This window comes from Crocuta crocuta, unplaced genomic scaffold (assembly GCF_008692635.1).
Source record: "Crocuta crocuta isolate KB4526 unplaced genomic scaffold, BGI_CrCroc_1.0 scaffold85, whole genome shotgun sequence".
NCBI lineage: Eukaryota > Metazoa > Chordata > Mammalia > Carnivora > Hyaenidae > Crocuta > Crocuta crocuta.
The window spans coordinates 3370025-3390309 of NW_027530620.1; the positions used below are offsets into that span (position 1 = coordinate 3370025).

Consider the following 20285-nt stretch of genomic DNA (forward strand, 5'->3'; position numbering starts at 1 on the left):
AACCCAGCGTTTTAAGCCTATCTGTATGGTTCTTGATTTCTGTACCACTCTTGTGTTCAGTCACTTGTTGTACATTCAACTAGTATTTATAAAGGGCCAGACACTGTTCTGAGAATATGACAGTCAACAATTAAATAGAAAAAACTATTTACTAAAATGGGAAAGACCAGAAGAGGAGCAAGTATAAAGCATGGAAGGTCACAAGAATTCTAGTTTCAATAAGCTATGTTCAAGATACCCCCAATCGTGTGACTGAGGATGAAACTTTGTGTTGGCACACTGCTGTATCCCGTGCCCATAGTAGCAACCCGATCAGTGTGGATTGGATAGATTAAAGGCTGCATGAATGAAGGGTCCCATCAGATCAAGTGCAAGACATGGAGTAGACTATTGCTTCTACTCCAAACCCCCATTTTCACTCTTTACAAACTGCAGATGCTATGCTGAACCCCAAAGTCCTTAGCCATTTCAATTATTAGAAAGCACCCCAATACTAAAGATATCCTAGTAAAGAAAAAGGAACCCATGGCCAGTGATCAATGGCGATATATTATTTTTACATCCTCAGCCCTGCTTATAGGGTAGTGGTAGAGGTGTGGCCTGTCTTGCTTCATTTGTTTGACTGTTTTATGAGTCCCTCTAGGTATTAGGAAGATCCTACTCTTTAAAAATTGGGGTATCCCTTTGTTTGATCTTTGGAGGGACTCCAAGAGTTTAAAGACTTAAATTGCAAAGAGTAAGGCAAGATAAGCACTCCCACCTGCTTTTATTTGGGAGCTGTTTCTCCTGGCCCTCCCCGAGGAAAGCTGCTACCTTAGTGTTGCTTGGTTTGGGTATCTCCAACCCTCCCTGTGTGCCCCTCTTATTCCCTAACAGATTTGATCAATCACCCTTCGAATTCAAGGGCAGAAGTTCTCTCAGGAACATTATCAAGCGGCTCACATAAGTTTTTTAATCTAATGTAATCTTCCTGTACAAATAAAATTTAGCAGGGCTCAAATAAAAAGGAGTAATCATTGTCTGAGTTCTTGTGTCAATCTTTATGGGCAGAGGGCCCACAGTTTAGCAGGGGTCACTGCCCACTCAGCCTGTGGGTTCCCCTGTCTAACATTTATGCATTTCTGAGTGTGGCTTTGAATTGGCCAAAAAAAAGAAGAAGAAGAAAGAAAGCAAAGAAAAAAGCTATGTGAACCTTCCATGTAAAGTGAGGTATCCAAATTACACAGGTTCATTAAGTGATCATTTACTACATACTTCAAAAAAAATTCATCCTGTATTAGTCCCTAGAAATTTCCTTGTAAGGAGTATAAGAGCTTTAACAATGAATTATTGTCTATGGGTTAGCTCAGCATGAAAGAGGATCCATATGTGCAAACTAGAATTTGTCACATGTAATGTCAGTTAAATCAGGTCTAATCTACCAAATACATTTTTTATTGCTTGCTTCATTAAAAAGGCTCTTAAGGTAATGAATAATCTTCAGCTTCACCAAGGATTATTAATGCCTTTATAACTCATGTCCACTGAAAATGGAAAGACAGCCTGAAACCCTACCCTAATCTAACCTCCATGTTTGTCTTAGAACCTTGAGGAAGAAAAGCTATCAGACATACCCAGTGTTCACTTCAGCCACAGGAGCAGTGTTATGAGTTGGGTCAGGAAAGAAAGAAAAAAGGAAGCTGGACCGGGCTTAGGATCTGTGGCAAAGCGGGTCTTTCTCTTCATGACACGGACGCTTTCTTTTCCTACAGCAAGCCCGCACGCAACACCGTCGACTCTTCATTTTCCGACGTCGCCCATTATCCAGCAGCCGGGACCTTACTTCTCTCACCCAGCCATCCGCTATCACCCTCAGGAGACGCTGAAAGAGTTTGTCCAACTTGTCTGCCCTGATGCTGGTCAGCAGGCTGGACAGGTGGGGTTCCTCAATGTAAGGAGACCTCTTTTTTTTTTCCAATTTCTTTAGAAATAATAACCGAATGTAAAAATAACAAGGGGAGACCTTATGACCATGTGACATTGTGCTCTAATGTTGTGCTGACGGACTGCAGGCAAATGTCATATTTATTCTAGATTGTGGGAAAGTTAACTTGCTCTAAGAGTGATTGGCCAGGGTTTAAAAAGTGTTTGTGTTAAGTTCGCAACTGTCAAGTTTATGGATATAAATCATCTCAAGGGTGAACTGAATAACCTTCTAAGGTCTGTGGGCTGATAATTCCACCTCGCGCACACTAACCCTCGAGCTCACGCAGTTAACAAAATAGAAAGACCAAATAATTTTAAATAATGATTTGGGGTGGAAGGGAGAAGTAGAGGGATGAGGGGGCACAGATGTTTCAGATCAGCTAAGTTGATATTTTTTAAAAATACAGTCTTCTAACACTTTAGATCAAGTTGACCAGTACTTGAACTCAAGATGCTAGAAGTACAGTTTATTATGGTTTGTTATTTCTGCAAGTAGTTATCTTTCCCACTTATCTTTGTATAAAGCTAAACAGTATTCGGCAGCTTCAAATGAATATTTTCATTTTTTCTCCAAGAAACCAAATAATCTCGATTTGAAATAATACTCCAAATGTAAAAGTGAGTTTTTAAAAATCGTGAATTTTTATTTCAAAATGGAACTAAATGTTTGCCATTGGAGAGCTGCATACCAAGGCCAATAATAATAATAATAATAATAAATCGTAAATAATGACCAGCATAAAGCCGCATGTGATTTTCCTTTGCTCCTAATAACTGCGCATGAAGCTGCAGATGAGCCATAATTATCATCACCTAATTTAGAACATTATATCACACAGCCCTGTCACTGACTTTCGTCCCGTGCAGAAATACCTGATTCTGCACATCTGAGACAGAACAGGCAGCTTTGACTAATGTCTGGTGATGTGTTAGCAGATACATTTCTGTCTAGACAACAAATCAATATGGGGCCTTTTTTCTTTTTGCTTGTGTATTCATTTGCTTGGCTTCTTCTAAAGCATTCACTTATGGACTTTTAGCCCACTCAGAAATAACACCCGGGCAAGGTTGCTGGCAAGAACACCCAGCATTCTGATTGTCAGACGAGATAGTCTTTGAGGAACAATACCAAACATATAAGAAAGTGTGGATGAGGCGTGGACAGAGGCTGCTGCTGCAGAATTAGGAAACTTATGCTTAAAAGCCTGGGACCACTGGATCTCCCACAACTGAATTTTGATTCGGGGCTGTAGCCTCAGTACCAGCTGTTACCATTGGCTGACACTATCCCTGAAGTCTGGAATCAGAAAGGCCACCTGGGAGACCTGGTCTCCCAGGTCTCTGCAGGGATGAAAAGTCTGCAGGGATCACCAGCATCAAGAATCTGACTTTTACATTTCTAACTTTTTAAAAATAATCATGACCTTATCCTGTATAACTGTCAAACTCCCGGTTTTGTGTTTTGATCAAAATTTCACGGGGTTTAAGGCAAGTCTCTTCATGGGACTGTTTTGGAAAACTTGAAAATACAATGGACCTTAGTGCTTTCTTCAGAGGGGAACTTTCTTTTGTTAAAGAGCCGTTATTTGGTTGTTCTAACATCAGGCAGCCAAATAAATACAACTCTTATGGCATATGCTTATATAATTTAAATCAAAATTAGAAGTGATATTTTTCCCTAGCAGAATTTTGACAGCTCAATTCTAAAGTTTCTGTGCCTGATGTTATACAATATGTGAAAGAAATTTTTCATGTTCACTCAACATATTTATTAAATGTTACATAATATCAACTTTGACGAGTGAAAATAAAATCATATTTTTAATTTCGAGTGCATATTTGGGAAACTTCATTATATATATCTGTAGAAATAGATGTGATGGAAAGCACTTACATATGAAATAAATAATACTCGGGGGAATGATGATGAAGGTGGGAATTCATACAAAAGTGAGACATTCCAAGCACAAGTTGACAGGTCATTTTACGGAAGCAGGATGTAAAGAAGGCCAGAATAATTCAAGAGAAAAGTCGAGGCGTTGAGCACGTGTGCCTAAGACCATACTTGTGTGGAACGCCTTAAGCACAACCCAACGGTTTTTTAATCCATACGCTCTTATGCAAGAATTCAGACAGCTAGAATACTCTGTACTTTTACATAAAAAGGTGGACCAGTGCATGTTTCGTCTTCAGAAGCCGCTAATGGTCGGTATCTGTTTCTTCTTTTCCTTCTGCGTGTTTTGTTTTGTTCCCACCCTCACAGCCCAACGGGAGTAGCCAAGGCAAAGTGCACAACCCATTCCTTCCCACCCCAATGTTGCCACCGCCGCCGCCACCACCGATGGCCAGGCCCGTGCCTCTGCCCGTGCCAGACACAAAGCCTCCGACCACATCAACAGAAGGAGGTGCAGCCTCCCCGACCTCACCCAGTAAGTACGGCTGAGACGAGGCGCCGGTCACTTATAAAGCTCGGTGTATTTGAATCCTTTAAAGTTCCGTCCCAACTGCACAGGCTCTAGTGATAGGCACACATCCCGAGCGATGGCTGTAGTGTGAGTTTGCAGAGCCAAGATCAGATGGCAGCGAACACCGCTCTTGGGTGCTATCAGCTGCGCCAGATGTGGAAGTGACTGGGTGTTTGGGTGGCTACCATAGTGTAACTATAGGCCCAAGACTGAAACCAAGCTATGACTATTACATTTTGCATACTATTTGAGTAGCTTTGAATGCTCTCCTCATGATCATCCAACAGCATCTCCTCGCATACCTTCTTATTAGCACAAAGTTCCTTTGGCTTTTGGATAGGCCTGCCTTCCAGTAGCTTACAGTCCAAGAGAAATGCATTTGATGAGCTGTGCACCTCATATATCACCTAGGGGAGAAAAAAGGCTTAAATCAAAGTAACGGTTCAAAGGTGTGTACCTTGAACACTCACAAAGAGGAAGAGACTGGCAGAGATCAGAGCCGGTAACTGTGGTGGATGGTCAGGTGTGGTGGGGGGAGGCAACAGAAAGTATAATTGGATGGAAAAAGAAAAGAAACTCTTGGCTCTTCTCTGAATAGCATGGGAACATGTGAGCAGACTGACAACAACCGTTGTAGATGATAGGAATGATTAGTTGCTGAATTAGAGGGATAGTCCCTGATATTTTAAAGATGACAAGGGGATAGAAATAGCTCAAACACACAAATTTGGCTTTTATTTGGACCCAGAACAATGTCCAAAAAGAGTCATGGCCAGAGACAGAGTTCTGAGGTGTCGGATGAACCGCTGAATCTTGACAGATGGCGTGCTGAGCACTCCCTAAACCTCTACTCCGGGATCAAAGTGTAAGAAAGGATAGGAACTGTGACACTAATCCTGAGGAGAGCAGGTCTCCAACGGGGTCTTCAAAGGTGAGACTGGAGGCAAGGAGTCCATAGAGGAAAACGTTAGAGTAGCCCAGGAAAGAAATGTTAAGATGAAGAACTTGAGCAGCAGTTACAGAAGTTGAATGGACAGGAGCACGAGGGATATTTTGTGACCTAAGCTTTGGGACTGGACAGTCACTTCACTGAGTATAACAAAGGAGGACTCTAGGCCTCTTAGGTTCCTTACTTTCAGTTTGGGGGACATAATGGTATCGGGTGCAGGCAGGAAAGGGCCAGAGAGGAAAAATGGGCCTCTGTTGACACTATGTTCATTGGATTTCATTCTGGGAACACTGATTCCAGAATGTCTGGAGTCCCTCACGGACATATCTCTGAGGGTAAACTGTGGGTTGTCTAGTATTTATTCATTCTGATAACACATGTAGAAGCCAGCGGCATTTTACATGGAGCCTGGTATTACAGCAAAAAGATTGGGGGCCCAGGGGCAATTTTGTGGGGACCTACTTCCCTTGATTAGAGGTGGTTCAGCACTTGACAACAAAGGAGAAAATCCGGAGTGTCCAATGACATAGGAAACAAAACGAGGCCTGGTCCACAGATCTTGAAAGCTTAGCTTGGAAAATAAGCTTCTGAGAAGCAGAGGCTCATAGGTGTGTCCTGTTTTTGTGTATTAATGTCATGTCTTCAGACTAGTTAGAGAAATCGCCAGCCCCAACCTCTATTTAAATCTAGTCACTGGGGATAGTGGCCCACAGATTGGTAGTCACATAATTACTGTGCCCTGTACATGCCTCCGTATACCACTTTTCTGTTCATCCTCTCCCTCTCTGTACAGGACAATGACACAGTTCTTTAAAAGCCTACCACTAATACTCTGCCTTTTCCATTTAAACACATCTGCCCCTGCACTATCACTGTCTCATGCATTCACAGTGCGTTTTCCAGTAATGGGAAATGGGGCCCCTGTGGCCCTGTGGAAGAATTGGAATACCATGCACAGTCACTGAAGTCTGAAAGATAAGGTCTCAAATCCCCACTTTTTAAATTACTAGCTGTGTGCCTCTTCAAATCTGTCTCCTCATCTGTAGAACGTGAGTGATGATACCCGCCCGGCGGAGTTGTGTGAAACCAAGAATTGAAGCATTTTATTATCTGCCAAAACTCTTATCTAGTACAGTTTTCAGGCTTGGGTAAGGATGAAGTAGGTCCATAGGACACGTAAAGCTACTCAACCCCAAAACAGGCTGATGCCTTTGGGTCCATGCTTCTGGATTCCACACCAGGGATTGAACCAGATGTCTTGTATGAGAAGGTATCTGTCATCTTCTCATGCCCTGCCTCAAGCATTCCTTCAACAGTATGTGAAGAAGCATCGAGGGGGTCCTGGCAGATCTAATTCATAGGGTTGCATGTCCATTAGAACAGGGTTTAAAGATTTGGGGGGGAAAGGAGGATATCAGGAGAGAGAGGCCCAAAAGTTTGATGTAGGTAATTTAATACTTTTGAACCATATGATTCTAGGAATGTAGACAAAACAAAATGTTCTACTGGTGGCATAGAAAGGCTTTTATCATCATGAAGTGTAGCCCTTGCTTCTGGGCTTTTCTCAGGTTTGCTGAATTCATAAGAATGTGTTGTTTCACAGCAATAGCTCACCTTACCATCTTCTCCTTTATTTATAAGACATTTGGTAGGCTGGGGGACCTGTAATTTATAGCATAGAGGAGTATTTCAAACTAAAAACCTCAAAGCCCACTGGTCCACGTTGGGAAAACATTTAAGGAACACCCCCCCACACACCACACACCACACACACACACACACACACACACACACTCTCTCTCTCTCTCTCTCTCTCCTCTTCCATGCCTTGATTTCTGAACCTATTGATAAAACAAAATACAAGAAAAAAATCATAAGGAAGACCAGACTGTTGCTTCTACTATCTGATCATTTCTGTTATGTGCAGCCACAGGGCTGCGTGTTTCTGCCAGCACCTGTCTTCCTAAGAGTAAGAAGCACGACAAGTCACCTCTGGTTTCTACTTCGAAACTCTATAGTCTAGAGAACAGAAAGCAATCAGAGAGAAAGACGCCATGGAGATATAGAAGAGAACAAATATCTGAGTAAAATCGCCTTCCCCGCTGTCAACATTCCCTTTGATGAGTCCCTTCTTTCATTCACTTCTTCAGCCTTCATACAGTGAGCACCTGTCATGTGCCGAGGACTGTGTTAGCTGCTTGGGATGCAGAGAGGGTGAATCCCTGTTATGCAGAAATGTACGCTCCTGTGGAAGGGGACAGCTGGTAACGGGGCAGTTCACGGGAGACAGCGCTAGGACCAAGGCTTGGGTTCTACAGGAGCACTTCGGAGGGCGGGAGGTCTAGGCACAGGGTCTTAGCTAGATGATTTTGGAGAGGGCGACTTCTATTTAGTAGGGATGATAGTCCAGTGTTTTAAATCTGAGGAGGAAGGTAGCACTTTTCTTCAGAAACCAGCCTGGTGGGGGGAGGGGATGTCTAAAATTAGACTACCACTGAATAAAAATGTAGGGCAAAGAATATAGATTCGTAAATTATGTACTTTCTTAGAAATTAAAACCACAGGGTGGTTGGATCCTGTTTATCTTTGCCAGTTTATTAGAGCTCAGCTTTAGCAAGAAGAAACATCATGACAGGGTATTGAGTACAGATGTTCAACATCCCAATAGTATGGCCGAAATTGAGGCTTTTTTCAAAAACACTAATTGTGTAGCCTAGGACAGCCTTTTCTATCTGGCATTTGAGACGACTTGCAGTAAGATAAGATTTTCAAAATAAAAGTAGGAAATCATGCCAAGGGTCTTCTGTATTATCAACTTTTCTGGGCCTCAAACTCCCTTATCTCTTAATGGGAATATCACTGGCTGCTCTACCCACTCTGTTAGGCAGATTGACAGGACAAACTGGGGTGACAGATGTGCTGTGCTGTAGACAGTTAAGAGTCCAAGGCATAATTTTTAATATCATCTTATAATGAAATACAAATGGATGCCAGCCTAAAGCAGAGTATGTATTTTTAACCTAATCAGTTGCCTCTGGCACCAAATATTCAACTTTGCGGCCGTGGCCAGAAAAACATGGGTAAGGCAGATTTGGGGGAAAATTTGCCTATGAAATAAATACATTTTAATGGGAAAGATCCTTACCAGAGCCCTAAAAGCAAAACAAAATAAAACTAACAATACCAGGGACGTAGGGGTAGAGTTCCCTGTTCTCTGTCTCCAACAGAACGTTTCTAGTGTTGATTTATTTGGAGAAAGATTGATATACTACGATGTCAGATCTTTTTTGGATACTGTAACAGATAGGGATAACCTGTAAGAGTAATTCACAGTGGATGTGTTCTTTTCCCGCTAACTACCTTTGTGGGTTTAGATACCTCCTGAGAGAATATTGCTTCTTTCATTCATTCAGCAAATAGTAATTGACCACCAACTATTTGCCAAGTAGTGTTCTAGGTGTTAGGAGTGAGCAGGAAATGAAAGAGATTTTAAAAATTCCCTGATCTCGCCTGGGTGGCTTAGTCGGTTAAGCGTCCGACTTTCGCTTAGGTCATGATCTCGCGGTTCGTGGGTTTGAGCCCCATGTCGGGCTCTGTGCTGACTGCCAGCTCAGAGCCTGGAGCCTGTTTCGGAGTCTGTGACTCCTTCTCTCTCTGACCCTCCCCTGCTCACGCTGTCTCTCTCTCTCTCTCTCAGAAATAAATAAAACATTAAAAAAAAATAGAAAAAAAATTCCCTGATCTTATGGAGATCATATTACCGAAGGGAAGGAAGTTAATAAAAATAGTGAGCATAAAAGCTAGGGTGACGTACGTTGGTTGTCTGTCAGCGTGCGTGGAGGCCGGGAGTGGTGGAGGCAGGGAGGGCTGTCAGTAAGGTCGGTACAGAAGGCCTGTCTGAGAAGGGGAAATTTGAGCATAGAGGTGACGGAAGTGAGGTGAGCTGTGACACTGTAGGGGGAAGAGCTTTTCAAGCAGAAATAATGGCCAGTACACCTGGCCAGGGTGGTGAGAACAGAATGAGGAAGCAAAAGGAAGAAAAGGCAAGGTCAAAGGTAAGGTGGATGAGCCTTGGATCTGGGAGTGAAGTAAATAACGTAGGCTCTCGTAGGCCATTGTAAAGACCTGGGCTTTTACTCTGAGCAAGACAGTGAGCAGAGAAATGATAACTCCTTAGTTTTTAACAGAAACACTTTGAAGGTTTTGTTGAAAATAGATTGCAGGGGGCAAGAATTAAAGCAGGGAAACCATTTAAGAGGCTGGGTTGTTGTTTTTTTAATCAATAAATATAATGAGTGTCTTCAACATGCCAACTGCTATTTTAGGCACAAGGGATGCAAAAGTGAACAAAACAGCCTCCTTCCCTGTGGACAAACAATTATCAAAGTAAAAGTAAATTAGTAAGTTAAGGACTAATGGAGAAAACTAAAACAGTGAGGGAGGTGGCATGCTGTTGCAGAATCCAGGAACCAACATGGGGCAGGAGACATGGTGAGAATTATTTGAAAGGTAGAGCTGAAAGGATTTGCTAACACATTAAATATGGATTCAGGGGGTGCAGAAATGAGAGAAATCAACAGTGACTGTTAGGTTTTTGACCTGGGCAACAGGAGGGAGTTGCCGTGAGCTGAGAGGGTAAGATTGAAGGAAGAGCCATTCTGGGTGAAGGGTGGGAACCAGAGTTTGGTTTGACCAAATTATGTTTGATGTGCCTATTAGGTATCTTACCAGTTGGTACTAACTATAATAGCATCCTACCTATGAAAACTCTTGCAGTTTACTGAGTTTTTCCATGTGCATCATCCATTAATTGGGAAAGGACTCCTTTTCAAGCATGTAATACATTGAAAGCATATTCCTCAGAGTTTTGAGGACAGCAGTTGAATAGGAGAAATATCTTATTGCGTTTGGGTCTCTTTGTGGTATAATGATTCAAAATGTACTATTCTTTTCCTTAATTGTATTGTAACATCCAATGTTTATATAATAGGTTAGTACCAAGATATAAAAATGGACTTTTCCAGAAAAGAAATTGCAGATTGGCATCATAGCCCAGAATTATAACGGAAAGAATAAATGCTTTTGGATTATGATGGAAGATAAAACATGCATATTTTCTTTTTTTTTAATTAATTAGGAACACAAAAACTCAATTTAAGAATGCATAAAAGACACATAAACATTTTTCTCCATGCCTTCCTAGCCATGAACTTTCGATTTTTTAAAACTAGAGTTCTATTAAAGAAGAAGCATGCAATAACAAGTTTCCTTTATTATTTATTTTTATACCTACAATGAATCTTACATACATTCATTATGTGAGTGAGTATGAACCTGTTAACCAAGAATATAACAATAAACTATGACAGGAATGGAAATTTTGCAGTATAATAATTAACACACATTCAGTGCTTTTGGTTAGCAAAACTCTTTACACAAATATGTTCTTTTGTTCTGTCTTCCTAAGAGTCCTGGGTGGTCAGGATTTTATAGACAAGGAAGCTGAGATTAGAAAATACAGATTACTGGGGCTCCCGGGTGGTTCAGTCAGCTAAACTTCTGACCCATGGTTTCGTCTCAGGTCACAATCTCTCAATTTCATGATTTTGAGCCCTCCAACCCCACTCCCATGGGCTCTGTGCTGGCAGAGTAGAGTGTTCTTGGGACTCTCAGTCTCTCTCTCTGCCCCTTCCCGACTGGCACTGCCTTGGTCTCTCTCAAAATAAATAAACCTGAAAAAAAAAACAACAAAGAAAGTGCAGATTACTTTCCCAAGATTATACTCCCATAGTAGCCTGGACAGGACTCAAATGTAGGCCTTCCCATGCTCTTTCTACTGTGTCATACATACCTCATACAAATTACAGAGCAATGTGGAATGATTTCTGGTTGCTAGGAAGCCACAACTGCCTGCTTATCTGAAATGAATAACAGTACAACAAAGTATTGAGCTTTTACTCATGTGCCAGGCACTTTAAAAGTATTTTTATATGTATTCTTTTAATTTTTACAATAATCCTCTGAAGTAAATACTTTTGTTACCCTAATAAGGGTTTCTCAGCCAGGTATATAGCCCTCATGATTCACACCCAACCACCTTGACCCTGTAGTTCATACGCTTGGCCATAGCATCCTATGGGGTATCTTTGTGTTAGCCCAAAGCTTCTGTGTTTTTTGCAGTGAAAATCCTATGGGAAAAATATAGAAAAAGATGTTAGTTGGTCATTTATACTTCAGTATGAATTGGTCTCTGTTTCTGAGAGTAACTCTTGTTATCAGGGAAAGGAAGAGAGCAGAAGATTTGGAAGGAGATCAAACAAAAACAGCAAAAAGGCGAAAAATAGGAGATGTTGATCAAGGCAGACTTCCTTTATTCTCCACGACTCCCGAGAACTTGGACTGTTGATGAGTGCTTTGAAGAATTATTTTCTGAGTTACCACCCAAATAATGACCCCTCTCCTTCTCACCAACACTTTTTCTTAAAATGGGTAACACACTGTTGTCATCAATAATTGGATTCAGAACAAGCCAGTGAATGATATGTCATATTTTCACAGTTTTTAGGTGACATAAGGACTGTGTTTCCTCTTTCAGAGAAGAACGAATGAATAATTACAAGAGAAAATAGGGGGAAAGAAAAGTTAGTGGCTTCCTTTCACAAAACACTTGCTCATTACTGACGCCTGAACTATTCCATTATTCTTTTCCTTTAAATTTTTTAAATTACATTCAATAAAGTCCATTCTTTGCTGTAAACTTCTACGAGTTTTTATAATATCAGATTCTTGCAACCAATTCTACAGATAGGATAGAGAACAATTCTAAAACTTCCTTCTCCTTCTTACCCACTTTTAAGTTAATGTCTGAGGTTACTTAGTGCCACAGAACTTGATTGTGATCCATTTCCACATTGCTATCATTTTTTGTTTTGCTTTGTTTTCCCACGTTGGTTTTAATTTCTCTATCAGCTCTGCTGCTATCTCCATTACATTTCAATTTTTTATATTCTTCTGAATTAGAGAGAGACCTATATACATGCAATATTTTAATATTTGACAATAGTGGCATTTCATATTAGAGGAAGGGATTATTCAGTAAAGTCTATTGGGACAACTGAGTAACTGTCCAGAAAAAAAGAAAATTCCTTACACCAAAATAAAATAAATTCCAGCAGGAGGAAAAAGCCAAACATACACAGGTTAAGTCTTAGGTACTACATGAAAATATAGGACAATTTTAAAAGTAATATTGGAGGTAGGAAGGCCTTTCTAAATAACGTACACAAGTAAAACCCAGAATCCATGAGAGGAAAGACTGATAAATTCTACTCTAAGAGTAACAAAAATTTATACATGGAAAGTAATACCATAAACAAAAAGACAAAAATGAAACTGGGAAAAACATTTGCCACACATTTCACAGAGGGTTACATTATATAAACACCAGGAGTCCAATAGAAAGACAAAAAAAGGATATAAACAGAGAAATGGAAAACATTTGAAAGATGGCTCATTCATGTAGCATAAAAGCAATACAAATTAAGACTTGGGTGGTATTTTTACCTGTCAGTTCAGCAAAGATCAAAAAGTATCTTCCATAGTCTTGGCAGGTATGTGGGAGATAGGCGCTCTTTTGCACTATTAGAGGACCGTAAATTGCTTCAACCTCTTCAGAAGACAATTTAATTTTTCATGTATATAGAAGTATATATGAATCATATATATATTTATGTTTATAAATGTTAAATGTAAGTGATAAATTGGACGTGAACACAGATATACATCAAGTATCCATTGCAACGTTGATTATAATAAAAGATTAGTAATAACCTAAGTATCTACAAATATATACATTAGGAGCCCTTTAAACACAAAGAGACAAGTCTGTATGAATTCATGGAATAATCTTGGAGTTATGTTAAGTCAGCAACAGAGAATGCTAAGAAGTGTATACGGAATACTACCATAGAGGGAAGAGATGTGTATACATATTTGCTTGTGTGTTGAGAGACAGAAACTGGTTTGTCATAGGATAGTTCGTTGGTACCTTATCCAATGAGAATGATGTTACTGAGTTTTAAACCCCCCTTTCATAGCAAATATGGTTGTTTCTTTATTTTCAAAAATATTTGTCTCATCCAGAAATTCTTCTTTCTACCTTAATCGCTGCAGTGACCAAAACTCACTCAGTGGAGGAGGGGGATCCCATAAAAATCTTGGCAATTTTTGTACATCTAGATTTTAGCTATATTAACCTGAACTTTGGGTATGATAGCAAAAATTGTGTGATCTTTCTAGTAAAGAGTAATATTCTTTTTCCCTCACATATAGTATGGAGTTAAATGTAAGGTTAGCATTTGCATTCTCCATAGCCATTATTTGGTCCCTATTTCTGCTTTAGGAACCCAATGAATACAGATGGGCCCATGCTATCTTAAATCATAATTTTTCATAAATGCTTTTTGCCAAGTATTACTGCTCTGTGTACAGTCTAATTTTGCTGTGTTTAAATATGCAAAGGAAAAAGAATCGTTGGAAAGCAGGCACTTTGATAGGTATTTTCATATGCATTACCTTAGTTTCATTTGATTAAGATTATAAATTTGCAAAATTGGAATTGTTAGCCCTCTTCTAAAAAAAGAGGAAACTGAGACGAAGCCGGGCTTCAAACTCCGGTCTGTTGGACTCCGATGCTTTGTACTTACTCTACATGGACACAACCCGTGTTTAGAGATAAAATACTGTCCCTATATCTGTCCTCTGAAAACCCTAAGACACTCCATAAGGAACTTTTATATTATTCCCAGAATAACAGACTCTTGCATACACTGAATTGGATGAACATTAGAGAAACAAGAGCAGAGTAAGAGATGGACGTTGTCATGAAGGAGTGACCAGAGAGAACAGGCAATAGGTGATTCCCTTCATTTAGGTTTTCATAACCCATTCAAGTCTTGCTTTTGCCTCAGTTTTTTACTTTTTCAGATGACAGAAATGATAAATGAGCTTCAAGATATTCTTCATAAAAGCAATATGTGGCAGTATAAGAAACTTGTAAAATATAAAGTATAAAAAATAAAATTATATTCTCCTGTAATCAACTACTATTAACATTTTGGTCCATTTTCTCCTCAATGCACGCTGATGTGTGTTATGTGTAAGTAGATACACACACACATACATAAGATGATTGTGACCATGCTGAGTATAGTATTCCGTATGCTGTTTCCTTAATTAGTGTTTTATACCTTTTCTTATTTCATTAAAAAAATTAGAAAATGTGATTTTAAACAGTTTGTACTTACTCCTCTACTCTAGGGCATTAACTTTTGTCCCAACCTGTGAAATATGCTCCAGCATATATTTGAAAACCCATTTTGGCCCCAACTTTAATAATTTCATTAGGATAGATTCCTAGGATTGGAAATACTAGTACCCATAGTGTGAATATTCATTTTGATATACATCGCCAACCAACAAGGTTCTGCCAATTTATAAGTTACTTATGAGTCTGATCATAACATTAACCCTTGAGAGGATATTTTATTTTAAGTGTTGGGAGCCAGATGCCTTGGACTGTAATACCCTTAATCAGATATTGGAATCAGTAGTCCCCAATTGGATGGTTTTGGCATTTTTCTTCCATCGTTTTAATATAAAGTATAATGGAATTTGGGGGATTTCCCATCTTGCTGGCTAAGCCTGTCTTGGGGATTACTTTCCGAATTGTTCCCATAGAAAATGTCACCCATTAGACATACACAGAGAGATGAAGCCTTAAAGGGCCATGCATACTGGAGTAAATGATATGTATTATGCTGGAGCCTCTATATGTAGGAGCTCAGAGAGGTTAATTGGCTTGCCAAGATCACATTTCAAGTAAGAGATTGAATGGGTTCAATCCAGGATTTTCTGGTTCAAAAATTCATTTTCTACTTACCTTGCACTGCTGTAAAAACAAAAGAGTTACCCGGTGTTCAGGTTCTGTTTATGTTTATTTAAGATTAAAAATTACTGGACGTTATTTAAAAATCATTTACGGTCCCATTCTTCAGAGATAATCATTTTCTCTGCCTATTTTCCAGTCATTTTCTGTGTATATTTTAAATATAAGTGATCACGATATGTGTATGTGTGCATATATGTGTCTATGTGTTTACATATATGCCATATTGTAAACTGGTTTTATTCATTTTATCTTCTATTCTAAACATGTCATGATGTCATTTTAAAATGTCTTTAATGACAGCAAAATATTTCAACATACAAATGAAGCATTAACTTACAAGGTGGTTCCAGTTTGTTTTTCTTTGTAAGTAATACCGTAATGAACATCTTGGAGCACACATCTTTCTCTGTACCTTTAAATATTTGTTGAGGATAAATTCCCAGAAGTAGGTTTCCAGAGTCACACTGCCTTTGGAAAGGCTGCAAAAGCCTTTCAAAAGGGAGCAATCCAATATATTGATCTAAGTTTCTTTTTTTAGTAAACCCCAGCTGAATCCAGAGTTTATTCCCTATGGCTATTTAATATAACTTTCACCTGTGCCTCCTCATATACATTTGTTGCTTCAGATCAATATATATGTTCTCTCAATTGGACAACACACAGCATACACGTAAAAATAAATGACAGTTTTAGAATTTCGATTAGCCATCAGAAGTAAATTTAAATGAACTGAAACAAGCCTGTGTTCTTATCCTTTACAGCTATTATGAAAAACAGTGTTACAGGCAATTTAAATGGACTGCATCTAGGAAATAGTATGAAGTGCCTGCTTGTGACACAGATTAGGGTAGCATAAGGTCAAAGCATCTCTGGTTTACATGTTCTGATCCCCTTCTCTCCGTGTGAACACATGAATCGTCTTATACTTTCCTTTCTGCATATTTTACCCCAAATTGTGAGATAGCTAGAGCCCCTACCTCCCTGTGTGGATCTTTAATACAAATAGAAATGCCAGCAGAGCAAAACCATCTGGCTAAATTGCTTCTTCTCAAGATTTTTGTGAACTCCTGGCACATTAGACATGTCATGCAAATTGTTACCATACATGTTAAGTAATGCTAATATATTAAAGTTCGAATTCATTAGCTTTTCAGGAACAAAGCTTATGGGTATGTTGTTCTGTAATAATTTACTAGCAATAAGTAGGTTTTAATTTCATGCCCTGAGGGCTGTGTCTTTTTTGTTGTTGTTGTTGCTGGTAACTTGTCTTGTGCAGACAAAAGATTTACAGAGATAATAGAAGGAGGTAACTGACTGCACAGATGTGATCAAAATAATGGAAATTCAGTGCGGTTATCTCCCAGATTCCAAACATCTGGATGACAACCATAATATCCAGCCAGTCATGTGGGAATTTCTAAATCTCTGAATACTGGATCATGTGTAGGAAAAGCTGTATGTGTTTCCTGGGCTGTATAATGATGCGAATAATGCCAACCCAGGCCCTGTAAAGTTGTCGATACCAATAGATTTCTTTAAAGGAAAAACACTCCAATATTCTCCGGCATTTCTTTGTGACCTTGCAAGAAATAGTGCTGTTCAAGTTCCTAAATGAGTTCAACTATAATGGGTTTCATTTAGAAATTAGCCAATCTATTTCCTGATAGTTACTGCTTTTTTTTTTTTTTAAAGAAATGAAAGTTTTCTCACGGGTCTTCTCATTTTTTTAAATAATGTAATAGTGCAGTTAAGATTCTAGAAACTGTTTCAATTAGGTAGTTAAGCATCTCACAGTTTCAGGTTTGCCACTGAATGCGGTCTTGTGCACTTTTTCTTCACCGTGAGGTGTCACTGATAAACATTTAATAAAATTGCAACTTGAATACACAGGGATCTTTTGAAGTCTGCGTTCCTGAACTTGCTTTGATTGCCTCTGTCCAATAACTAGCACATTCCGGGGCAGGTGGTAGAATCACACTAAAGTCCATGAAACTGAATTTTTGACTAGGTAGTTTTTGGAGGGAAATCCCCACACATGAGTGTGTCTGAGTTTCTGAAAACAAGGGAACATGTGACGTGCCTATTAATATTTGAGATACGAAGGGAAGGGCTTAGAGTATGGGGAGCTCTCGCAATCTTAGTGGTGTTCAGAAAGGGAATCTGATAACTTTGTTCATGTTACGAATTATCTCTTCTTCTTAGAAGAAAAATAATTTCAGTAGACATTTTCCCCTCCCTTTTCAAACAATTCAGTCCCTCGTTCTGAACATTTTACCTTCCCGAGCTGTATGGCAAAGCGTGGTTTGCAGTCTCCTGTCTTTTCTCCTTTCCCTCTGTGATTGATGCCCCGGATCCCTGCCTCCGCTCCTCTGCTGCTTCCTTTGTGACCCCGGATCCCTCTGAACCTGTCAGCCGACGCCGTCTTTTACAGCGTGTCGCAAAAGCCATCCCCGTTTCCTCTGTACAGTTTTTCCCGTTCTCCTGCTACGTGTCCCTTTTCTATCCTTTAACACCTCACAGATTTTTATTTATATCACCTTTAATGCCGTGTTTTCATCTCCTACACTCCTCTGTCACCACTAGACACTAGCATTTCTAGGATAGCAGCGTGTCTCGCTCACCTTCGGCTTTCCCATAGTGCTCAGTACAGAGCCTGGCACCGAGCAAGTGTTCATGAGAGATAAAGAGACAGAGAGACAGACAGATGGAGAGAGAGAGTGAATATGAATGTTTAAATATATTAAAGTATCTCTCTTTGATGCACTCCAGAGGTTAGACTCGGTGGAGTTTAAGGGAATGAAGAAGGGGATGTTCACTCCTTCTGGGGAGTTGGAGTCTGATGAAGCAGATCCCAGCTCTCTCTACAAACTTCGCGTCAGTTTGGAGGCCAGGCTGCCAGGGTTGAGGGGACTTCATTGCTTCCTGTGTGTGGAAGTAAACGCAGAACCTCAAAGCTCGCCAGGTCTCTTAGATTTTCTTTTCCGCCAGCCTGCCAAACTGTGTCACTTCCGGGTAGCCAGGGCAAGGGGCTGGCCATCACTCCCCGCAGGCAGTTCAGCTAGAGGTGAATCAGCCCCTCAGTCTCCTTGTGGGCACTCCCTCCCTGTGGGAGCCCTGGAGGGGCTTCATCCAAAAAGCAGCTCTCCCTTTACCCTCACTCCCCGCAAAGACATCTGTCTAAGTGTTCTCCCTTTTTGCCCTTTCAGTGATTACACATATTTTAATGGTTGCTAAATTTGAACGAGACCTTGATTCTGTCTGCCTCCTTTTAATTTTCTAGTTGTCAGATTTGGGTGATTTTAATGATACAGTTTTTAACTTAAGGAAACAACAACTGACAGTGGTACAGATATTTCAGTATCTTAATATCTTTTTCTTCGGTCATATTTTTGTTCTCCCAAAAACAAGGAACGCTCCAAGCATCTTTGTTCAAAACAGTTTGACCACCTTGTTAACACCGTGGTCAGATGTGATTTTATAGGTGAAGGCTATTTCAGACTCATAATGGATTTACGAGGAAATATCACAATTTCTTTATCCGGACACATCCCTTATGTCTTCTTATCGAGAAAAAGAAACAAAACAAAACAAAGCCTTACACCTTGGGAACAACAAAAGTAGGAATTCTGTTAGGCTTGCAGGTGGTCAGTTACATCATTTCTGAAGACAAAGAGGCTAAGTTCTCCCGGGCAACACCCACCGGCACAGTGGTAAAGAGCAGATCTAATGGGCAGTCTCTACCACTGTCCTGCCCATGCCTTCGTGCCCACCTCATATTCCCTGCTAGAGAGAGATCCCGGCATCCTCAGAGACTATAAAAGTATTGCTTATCAAGAAAGAACTATTCTTGAGCCATCCCTCCAACTGACCATAGTGAGACAGGATTTGCACTGCCTAAGTGAAGGATTATGTGATTAGCAATGCATATGGTAAGTGGGTAACACAGAAGAATGGGATTTTCTGGATATGGAATCAAATTCTGATCTAGGATTTTGATACTTATCACTATGGCTAAGGCCAAAGTAAGGCTATTGGACAATGGCAAGAAATACAGTAGAAAGAGGAAAAATATGATCAGATTAGTGCAAATGGTAAAAGCTTCTAATAGGAATGTTCATTCATAGCATTAGGAAAATAGTCCATGATGATATTGCTCATGTGTAAGATGACTGCTGAAAAAAAAAAAAAGCGAAAACAACAACAAAGTACCCACAAAGCTTCTGCTTCAGAAGCAGCCAAATAATCAATAATTTGATTTCTAATAGCCCTGTTTGTCCTGAGGACTTTTACAATGAGATTATGTAAGCAACTTGATTTCCCTGTTGATTTTATCAGAAAATCGTCAAGTGCCCCTAAATCTTCCTTCCAGAATCCTCAAAAAAAAAAAAAAAAGAAAGAAAGAAATGCCTATAATAATCTTCCCAGAAAATTATTTTCTGGATTTCATGATTTCCTGAAGCTCTTCCTGCAGCATTTGATTATTGCTGCTGTAAGTAACACCAGAATTATAATTAAGAAAGATATGAATGTGATATAATAGCATAGTAAATACAGTTGTATATAATTAATTACCACATTACCCCCTTTCCTTGATTTTATATTCATGTTGAAAGCTCTTAAATGTGCGTGTATAATTGATTCGCTATGGTATATGTGGTTGTTTTAATAAAAAGTTGCAATTGAGGTTTTTGTTCAATGGTATAACTCCCTTATTCCACTTTTTCTTTGGAAAAATCAAATGTCACTAATATCACCTCGTTTCTGGAACTACATCCTGTTATAGGTGAACACGCTGGCTATTGTAACTCCCATAATGGAAGATGAGTCAGACTTTCTTCCTTTCCTTGTTTTCCCTATGTCCTTGAGTTTTCTCACAAGCTACATTTCTATAGACTAAATTTCCCTGAGCACCATTTCTTCCATTTGATGACTTGGGTACTCAGAGATTCACAAGTTT

General features: G+C 39.6%; 1 protein-coding gene across 6 annotated transcripts in view; it reads left to right on the forward strand.

Annotated features, from left to right (window-relative positions):
• Window positions 1–20285, forward strand: part of NFIA (nuclear factor I A) — a 366351-nt gene that overhangs the window by 304786 nt on the left and 41280 nt on the right. For 3 of the 6 annotated variants that reach the window (XM_077768077.1, XM_077768079.1, XM_077768081.1), the window contains 2 exons: window positions 1752–1930; window positions 4229–4394. In XM_077768077.1, the coding sequence (XP_077624203.1) occupies window positions 1752–1930; window positions 4229–4394 (345 nt within the window). Of the gene's footprint in view, window positions 1–1751; window positions 1931–4228; window positions 4395–11658; window positions 12057–20285 lie in introns of those variants that run through there. The other 3 variants (XM_077768078.1, XM_077768082.1, XM_077768080.1) reach the window with 2 other exon arrangements.